The sequence below is a fragment of the Octopus bimaculoides genome, chromosome 11, assembly GCF_001194135.2.
Source record: "Octopus bimaculoides isolate UCB-OBI-ISO-001 chromosome 11, ASM119413v2, whole genome shotgun sequence".
Taxonomy (NCBI): Eukaryota; Metazoa; Mollusca; class Cephalopoda; order Octopoda; family Octopodidae; genus Octopus; species Octopus bimaculoides.
In genome coordinates, this window is record NC_068991.1 from 29,214,700 (window position 1) to 29,224,725 (window position 10,026).

Below are 10,026 nucleotides of genomic sequence, written 5' to 3' on the forward strand. Positions count from 1 at the left end.
TGACTTTGCTTTTCAGCCTTTCGGGATCGATGAAATAAATACCAGTTACGCACTGGGGTTGATGTAATCGACTAGCGCCTTCCCCCAAAATTTTCAAGGCGTTGTGCCTAGAGTAGAAATAATAGTAATAATTATTATTAAGGCGGTGAGCAAGCAGAATCGTTAGCGCGCAGGGTGTAAAGCTTAAGGCATTTCGTCCGTCTTTACGCTGCCTTTCATGCTTTTGGGGTCGATAAAAATAACTACCAGTTGAGCACTGGGGTGAATGTAATCGACTAGCTCCCTCTCCTAAAAAGTTCAGGCCTTGTGCCTTCTGTAGAAAGTATTTCAGGTGATGAGCGGGCAGAATCGTTAGCAGGCCGGCCAAAATGCTAAGCGACATTTCGTCCGTCTTTAAGTTGTGAGTTCAAAATCCGCCGATGTTTGACATTGCTTTTCATTCTGTCGAGTATGATAAATAAAATAAGCACTGGGTTGATTTACTCTCTCCCCAGAAATTTCGGTCCTTGAACCAAAATGTGAAACCATTATTATTATTATGAAAAATGAGTGATCTGGCAGAATCGTTAGTACGTTGGACAAAATGTTTCGTAGCAGTTCTGGTTTTACGTTCGTAGTTCAAATTCCGCAGAGGTCAACTTCGCCTTTTCTTCTTTCGTGGTCGATAAAATTAGTATCCATTGAGCCCAGGATCGGAGTAATTGAGTAGCTCCGTCCTCCAAAATTCCAAGGTATATTATCATATGTAAAATGTGGCGAGCTGGCAGAATTGTTACCAAGCCGGACAAAATGATCAACAGCATTTCTTCTCGTTTTACTTTCTGAGTTCAATTACCGATGTTGAATTTGCCTTTCATCCTTTCAGGGACAATAAAATAAGTACCTGTCAAGTATTGTGATCGATGTGATTGACTTCCTCCTCGCCTTAAAATAGCTAGCCTTGAGCCAAAATTAGAAAGAATTATTATTATTATTATTATTATTATTATTATGAAAGCTACAAGATGTTAAAATAGATTAATGTATTAAATAACTTGCTAAACTTCAATACTCAACACTTACATGCTGAGTCTATAAAACTTTTATAATAACCGTGAACTTGAATATATCTTCCTACAGGGTTCCGCTATTCCTGGTTATGCCATGATATTGGAGATGTTTTCTACTGACAAACGGACACTGTTTTCATACATACTGGGGATGTGGTGGGGTATATGTGTTATGATCCTTGCGTTGGTTGCCTATGTGATGAAACATTCGGGATGGAGATGGTTGTGTGCCGTTTTGGGGTTTCCAGGAATCGTATGTGTATTTGAATTTTGGTAAGGAATTTCTTGTGATTTTTCAAACTACTTCGTTTTTTAAAAATTTTTTGTGTCTTTTATTTATTTCTTTTGCGTTTTCTTTCGTGGTGATAACTCTAATACGAAATGTGACATGACGAAAGACGTGATTTTTTTTTATATATGCTAATTAAATATCATACTAGTTTAAAGTCCCTGAAACCCTTTGAACACTCAAGACGTTTCAGGATTACTAAGGAGGAGCATTTGCAATGAATGAAGTACTTCCTGAAGCGAGACGGTAAGATTTAGAATTACCTCTTATAATCTTCCGTGTGTGGAATTCATAATCCGAAGAAACTGGTAATAATCTGCAGCAGCATTAATTAGATCTGCAGTTTTCCTATGTACCAATTTGCACGAGTTACGTGTTAATACTAACTGAATTCGCGAGTGCATGATGCAATATATCACTGACTGGTCTTAGCTAATGAGAGTCCACCCCACAGATATTTTAAGAGCACTAATTATTCAGCTTGGTATTGTCTTAGAGGAGGCACGATACTGTGTAACAACGGAATCTATCATTAACTATTTCTTAAAAGGGAAAGGGACAGAAAGAAAGAAAGAAAGAAAGAGCAGGCATCTGACAGGATAAATTTGATTCGTTAGTCTGAGTTAGCTATAGCATCTAATACTTTGATGAAGTATCTCTTTGACTTTAAACACGCCAAGGTTTTTTTTAAGAATTGGGGAAATTGTCAGGAAGTAGATTTTCATACGAAATAACTTTTAGTGGCGATCGATGGAGAACAATTCTGAAACTCTGTTCAGCGATCTTTGTGGCTGTTCTAAGTCTTACGATTTTTATTAAAAGCATAAGTTGTTGTACCGTGTCCTGATAGAATATGTGAGATTTCTGTCCATTGTTTAAAATTTCAATTCTGTTCTTCCATAATTTCAAAACATATTGTTGACAAAGATGTGGATTTCTCTCTATCCATCGATCTGAAGGAATATTTATGTTCGTTGTAGCTGATATTGAAATCATTCGTGGTGGGTTTCGTTGAATTCTCTCAATACTGTCTGCGAGTATCATGCACTCATTGTATACCACTGCCTTGGAGTGAAATAAGTTCGATATTGAAGGCAGTAAATTACTGGATGTGTGTCTTAGATTGCGATTGGATGCTGCAGGAAAGGATGCTGTCCGGACAAACTTAAATTATTTCATTTTATTGGCATTGAAAAATTTATGATATTTATGTGTGGTCGGAAATGAATTCTTAATAGTAATTGAAGGTTTTCCTTTACGTCAGCAGCTTCATTCATGTTGTAGAGTGGGCTACAGGAACTGTGCTTGTTTTCCTGGTCCTGCAATTATGTGGGAGGAGTTATATTTCTTGTAAACAGTTTTTCATTAACCCCTCTTCTAGATAGTATATTGTTATAGTAAGATGGGGTGGCGATTACAAATATGCTTAAATATCATTCACGAACTTCTTGATTATTCATGAGGACTGAACGTTATTGTTTATATAAACGGTTTTCTCGTTTGGTTTTCTTTTAGAGTGATGTATCCCTGTTATCAAATTTAATGGTTTGTCTAAAATAACCAGTTTTACGGTGTCACGCTGTCTCATATTTTGAGATATATTTATATACATTCATATATACATATATATTCTTTTACTCTTTTACTTGTTTCAGTAATTTGACTGCGGCCATGCTGGAGCACTACCTTTAGTCGAGCAAATCGACCCCGGGACTTATTCTTTGTAAGCCTAGTACTTATTCTATCGGTCTCTTTTGCCGAACCGCTAAGTGACGGGGACATAAACACACTAGCATCGTTTGTCAAGCAATGCTAGGGGGACAAACACAGACACACAAACACACACACACACACACACATATATATATATATATATATATATATATATATACGACGGGCTTCTTTCAGTTTCCGTCTACCAAATCCACTCACAAGGCTTTGGTCGGCCCGAGGCTATAGTAGAAGACATTTGCCGAAGATGCCACGCAGTGGGACTGAACCCGGAACCATGTGGTTGGTAAGCAAGCTACTTACCACACAGCCAATATATAAGTAATATATATATGTATAATATATATGTATATATATATATGTATATATATATATATATGCATATATATATATATATATATATGCACAAATATATATGCATGTATGTGCGCGCGCGCGCACCCACGTGTGTATGTGAGCGCGAGCGCGCGTGTATACACATATACGATGGGATGCTGAAAAATATCTGAGTAAAAGAAAATACAGGAGGATTAGTTAATTATGATTTTATTGAAAATATCCCCCTGTCAGATTCACACACTTATTACAGTGATCCTTCAGTTCTTAGCCTTGTTAAAAGATTTCAGAATGTTGGGCCCCCAGCCAGGCCTGTGTAACAGCGATCACTTTCTGAATCGGGGTGAAATTTCGTTCCCGTCAATTGTTTCTTCAGCAATAGAAAGAGGTGATAGACAGGGAGGGCCAAGTAAGGAGAGGGCGAAGTCGCCTATTTTCCGTAGAGTATCATGTGCTGTGTGTTCTAGTGCATTGTCTTGTGTGTGCTGGTGCATTGTCCACAACGTTTTTGTTTCAAAGCTTCAAGCAGTTCATCCAGCATAGATATGTAGAAGTCTGCGTTGTTGGTGTGACCCTTTGGCAAGAATTTCCGCCTTTGTCCAAGAACACTGAAGCCAGAATTTTTCCAGTTGACTTCTAGGTTCGAAGCGTCTTGGGACGCGATGAACCGCTGTAGAGCACTCCATTGATTGCTCGTTGATCTGAGGGTCATTATAATGAAGTCAAATTTCATCCATGATAATTAAACGAGGTATGTTGTTTCATCCATGGTGTAAACCGGTTCAAAATCGCCTTTCATGTCGGCACTCTGATGCGCTTCTGATCAGGCATTTTGGCACCCATTTTGCGGAAAACTTTCTCAGGTTCAGATTGTCGGAGATGATGTGGCCAACTCTTTCACGGGGAATTCCCAGGGTATCAGCTATGACTTTAGCTGAAATCAAGCGAGAATCATGACGTGCACTGCCTCGAGAAACATGACGTGCACAGCGTCGGTTTTGTTCTCTGTAATCACGGTAGTTCCCCCCCCCCCCCACTGACTGAGGTGCATCTGTGACCTCGAAATGACCAGTCCGAAACCTTGACACCCAGATTTTCCTATGGAGTAAGATGGACAGCCATCTTTCAAGATTTCGTTCATCTCGTCATGGATTTCTGCCACTCCTTTGCCTTGCAAGAGAAGGAACCTCATGAATGCCCGAGCTTCAATTTCCAAAAAAATCACTGTAAGAGACGTCATCATGCGTTAAATCTGCAAAAAGGAGAAATATATTTTGTATACCAACATTATTTTTTGCATATCTTCTAAATTGTTGCCTTGCCTTCCTTGTAAATATAAGAGCTCTATTCTTTTGCAATACTCTGAAAAGCAGGAACTTTCAGTATCCCCTCGTATATATACATATATGTATGTATATGCACATACATGCATACCTACATACATGCATACATACATACATACATACATACATACATACATACATACATACATATTCATATCCTGCAGGTACTTAAGAGAAAGCATTCGATGGTTGTTCACAAAAGGAAAAATTGAAGAAGCCAAAAGAATTGTGAAACACGCAGCAAACCTTAACGGAGTCGATTTCGATACGACGTGGACAAAATGTCTGAAATCTAATGAATCTCCCGTTGAACTGCATCGATTAGGTGAACAGTCCGAAGAACTGATTGACAGAAATGGAACAAATCTTGAAGACGAAGCCAAAGAGCAAGTTCATCCTAAAGAAACTGCTTTTGGATTGTGGACGCTGATGAAGTACAGTACAACCAGAAATGTCACCCTAGTTGTCATGTTCGCATGGTAAGTCTTCTTCTTCTTCTTCTTCTTCTTCTTCTTCTTCTTCTTCTTCTTCTTCTTCTTCTTCTTAATAATAATAATAATAATAATAATAATAATAATAATAATATCAAAACCTATAAAAAGAAAAGGAAAATTCAGAAAACCCTCCCCCACCAAAAAAAAAAAAAATTCAGAAATTCAACGATGTAAACATCAGTATATATATATATATTTATTTTTTCAATCATTAAGTAAAAACAACAAGGTGAATTGGTTCCTTTTAAGGTCAAGGTCAGCGATCTCATTGATCGCTAGTAATAGTAAAGAAATTTGACCTCTGTTGACCGCAAGGGCGTGACGCTGCTTTTGTCTCCAGATCACACAGGAATGCGAAGCCCCATTGCTGATCTCCTTCTCACCATCTGCCGAACCTATTTAGAGACCTGTGGATTTTGGTCTATTTGCCAAACTACTTCTCTTTCTCCTACTATGCCCTTGAACCCTCATCTATTTATGATTAACTCAAGTATAAGACAAAAGTCGAAATTAAACATTTAATAATATCACACAGTAGCAGAAGCAAAGATGGCATCTCAAGACGGTTACAATACTAGTGATTGTAGGAGCACTAGGAATGATCAAAAAGGGAACTGAAAATTATTTAAGAATGATCCCTGGATTACTGTCCATGCAGGAAGTGCAAGAGATTGTCTTAACTGGTACGTCACACGTATTGAGAAGAGCATTGTCGCTGTGAATTTTCTTTCCTTTTTTGCTCTTTATTTTCTTAGTTTACTTTCCTTTTTCTCTCTATCTTTTTTCTCTATCACATGACTTTGTAAATGAATAATCCGGTGTGTTTATTTGAATGGCCTACAAGTGTGTACAGTGCGCTTCTCTGCCCTAGGTGTCAGAATGACACTCGGTAAGAAAAGAAAGGGAATTGAAAGAAGATTGTATTGAAAATATTATTATGATTATTATTATTATTATTATTATTATTATTATTATTATTATTATTATTAGTAGTAGTAGTAGTAATAACAATAATAATAATAATAATAATAATAATAATAATAATAATAATAATAATGATGATGATAATAATAATAATAATAATAATAATAATAATAATAATAATAATAATAATAATTAACGGAACCCATAACAAAACCAATCAAAAGAGAAAGAACGGTGGATGGATAATCATAAATACTATAAAATAGTTGATTTATGAGTTACACACACACACGCACGCACTACTATGCAACACCCCTCTAAAAACAAACAAGAATAAACTCATACTGTAAATATCCAACAAAATGAACAAACCCCACAAAATGTGCCATAGAAGGCCGATACCCAACAGAACTCAACCTGCGCTGCACAAACACACACACAGTATATAAGCTAATACAACAGAAGATTCAAACCAAACCCCATAAAAAAGTGTACTGATACAATAGAATATCTTAATTCCCACATCCCCACAAAAAGAATGCAGCACACACCACCGCACCAGCACAAAGGTGCAACAATTGGTGCAACAGAAAGTTGCTTGAAACTTTCAGATGTCGAAGAATAATTGTGGTGATGACGATGGTGACGAACGCTACCTTACCTCAGTTTATGAGAGACAGGAGTTTCCGAAGAGACTCTGGTAACTGCGAAAATGAAGCTCCACTTTTAAGGGAAGGCCTCTCGCTCGGCAGTTGTTCGGCTAAAGATGCAGACTGACCACGGCTGTTATCCTAGTACAACATCAGCAGATAGTAAAGCAAGGAGGAGGAAGTGGATCAGCGTAAAAAACAAAACAAAAAAAAACAGGATAGTGATGCAGTGCTACTTAGAAAGTGAACCTAAAAGAAGGGGCTATAGAAAACAGATGTTAACATTTTGGTTAGAGAAGGGTATGTTTAAAGTGATTGAACAGAGATTAGCTGATCAAGCTAATATTATTAGGCGAAGAAAGTGGATGACAGAATTGGAAGTAGAAGAGATCACAAGAGAACTGGAAAAGAAAGATCAGGCAGTGAGAAAGACAACAACATAAGAGATACAGGTCAAACCAAAGAACCTAAAGGACAAAATAACAATAGCGCTACCAATAAGGAAGGGGCAACTTGCTCCAACGATTTAAGTGATCTAAGTGAGGAAGATCTGAAGATTTTAGATGAGTTGCAGGAAGTAATTAGTAAAGAAGTAAGAAAAAGATCGCTAGCATGAAAATGCACCAACAGAAGGAAGCTGCTGGAAATGACTAGGAAAGTAGATTCTGTAGTCAGTGGGATAGATACTAAAAATATAGGAGACACTAACTTATTGATCTATGCGGGAGAGGTAGTAGACACCAGAAAAATAAATATCTCACAGGGAAAGATTAAAAAGATTAAATGTAGAAAAGGAGACTACAAAATAAAGTGAAGACGTTAAGACAAGGTCTGAGTAGAATAGAAGCCTGGAAAACAAACAAGTTAGGAAACACAAGGTGCAAATCTTCCCTCGACAAAAGATACTTAGTCAAAGAGAAACGATTTGGGACAGTAATAGAAGAGCTGAAACAGTGTCATACCAGTATCAACAGAATAGATTATTTGAGACAGATCAGAGGATATTTTAAAACCAAATAAATAGTGAAGAGCAAATTACTGAAGATGAGAAACCTAATGCAAAAGCTAGAAAATTCTGGGGTAATATTTGGGATAAGCCAGTCAATCATAATGAAGATGCAGTATGGTTAAAGAAAGTGTAGGAAGAAAGAGTGAGTGAGAAGCAGCCAGATTTAAGATTAACTAAGACATTAATGAGTAAAGTGTTAGGGAAGGATTGGAAGGGCCCAGGACCAGATTTAGTTCAAGGGTACTGGCTAAGGAAATAATTCAGTAGTTTACATATGGGAGGCTGAGGGAACAACTTCAGGGTTGCTTTAATGGAGAAATAATACCAGATTGGATGACTAGAGGGAGGACAATACTCATTATGAAAGATAAGAGCAAAGGTAATACTGCTAGCAAGTATAGACCAATCACATGCTTACCATTAGTGTGGTAGCTGTTAACAGGAATGCTTTCAGAAAGCATTTACGAACACCTTGACGACCAGAATTTACTACCAGAAGAACAGAAGGGTTGCAGGAAGAAGGTTAGAGGAAACATGAGCTATTATACATAGACAATGCAGGTGTAAGTGAAGTAAAGGCTAGAAAGAGAAATCTAACAATAGCATGGATAGATTATAGGAAAGCCTATGACATGATCCCACACTCATGGATAAGTGAATGTTTGAGTATATTCAGTATAGTAGACAACATAAGAGAATTAATTAGCGGTAGCCCGAAGAAATGTAAAGTAGATCTCTACCAGGTGACACAGTTTTAGGGAGGATAATATCAAAATAGGAATTTTCCAGGGGGTCTCATTGTCCCATTTAATATTTGTCTTATGTTTGATCCCCTTCAGTTTAGCATTAAGGAAGGCAAAGGCAGGGTATCAGTTCAGAAATTGTAAGGGAAGAATTAATCATTTGCTCTACATGGATGCTCTGAAGCTTTTGAATGAAAAAAAGATTCCTTAATACAGTCTGTAAGGCTCTTCAGAAAAGATATAGGCATGTAATTTGTCATAGATAAGTATGCAATATTAGACATGAGAAGGGGACAGGTAGTAAGCAGCAAAGGCATCCAATTACCAGATGGCCAGATATTAAAACCATTGAAAGTCGGAAAGAGTTATAAGTATCTGGGAGTATTTGAAACTGTCAGAGTACTAACTACAGAAATGAAATGGAGGTCTGCAGCCAGGTATTATTGCTCTTAGCTGTTCATGCGACACAACATGGTCACACTCACCGGCGTTCGACTACCACTGCCACCAACCTCACTGTTGATTTCAGAAAGTTAACAACAACGTCTTAGAAGCTCAAGACTCGTGTTAGATGCATAATTTATTTTTAACCTTTTAGTTATTTCAGTCATCAGAATGTGGCCAAGCTGGGGCACCGCCTTGAAATTCTATTCGAAGGAATCGACCCCAATTCTTATTTTTTTAAAGCCAGGTACTTATTCTATCGATGTCTTATACCAAACCGCTATGTGACGGAAACGTAAACACACCAACACCGGCTTTCGAGCGGTTGGCAAACCCAGGTACATGCTCTGTTTTTTACATATATACTCATTTTTTTTACACTTTTAACTTGTTTCATTCATTTGACTGTGGCCATGCTGGAGCATCGCCTTTCGTCGAACAAATCGACCCCAAGACTTATTCTTTGTAAGCCTAGTATTTATTCTATCGGTCTCTAAGGCCGAACCGCAAGATAACGGGGACGTAAACACACCAGCATCGGTTATCAAGTCATGGTGGGGAAAAATACACACACAAATACATACATACAAACATATATACATAAATATATACGACGGACTTCTTTTCAGTTTCCGTCTACCAAATCCCGGAACCATGTGGTTGGGAAGCAAGCTTGTCACTACCACACAGCCACTCCTGCGCCTATCTATATATATATATATATATTTATTTTTAACTTTATGTAAAACCTTTATTATTATTATTATTATTATTATTATTATACTTTCTTAACTTTCCTGTACTTTCTGTTCTTTTCTTTTGTCGTTTCTTCCTACTCCGGATGTTCTTACTCTGTTTTCTCTAATCTGCACCTGTCATTTTGCCTCCCTCTCCTTACATTTCTTTTCTCCTTTCGTCTTCTCTTCTCCCTTTCTCCCCACTTTCTCTCTATTTGTTCCATCTTCCTCTTTTTTTTCTCTGTTTTGATTTTCTTCTCCCACCTCGCATATATTT

The 10,026-nt window shown here is 37.4% G+C and overlaps 1 protein-coding gene across 1 annotated transcript in view; it reads left to right on the forward strand.

Moving 5' to 3' along the window:
• The window catches only part of LOC106880970 (organic cation transporter-like protein), a gene marked incomplete at its 3' end in the record, with an annotated part of 125,098 nt that overhangs the window by 101,744 nt on the left and 13,328 nt on the right, over nt 1-10,026 (forward strand). The window contains exons 4-5 of the mRNA XM_052971757.1: nt 1,120-1,322; nt 4,913-5,227. Coding sequence (XP_052827717.1) covers nt 1,120-1,322; nt 4,913-5,227 — 518 coding nt within the window. The remainder of the gene's footprint in view (nt 1-1,119; nt 1,323-4,912; nt 5,228-10,026) is intronic.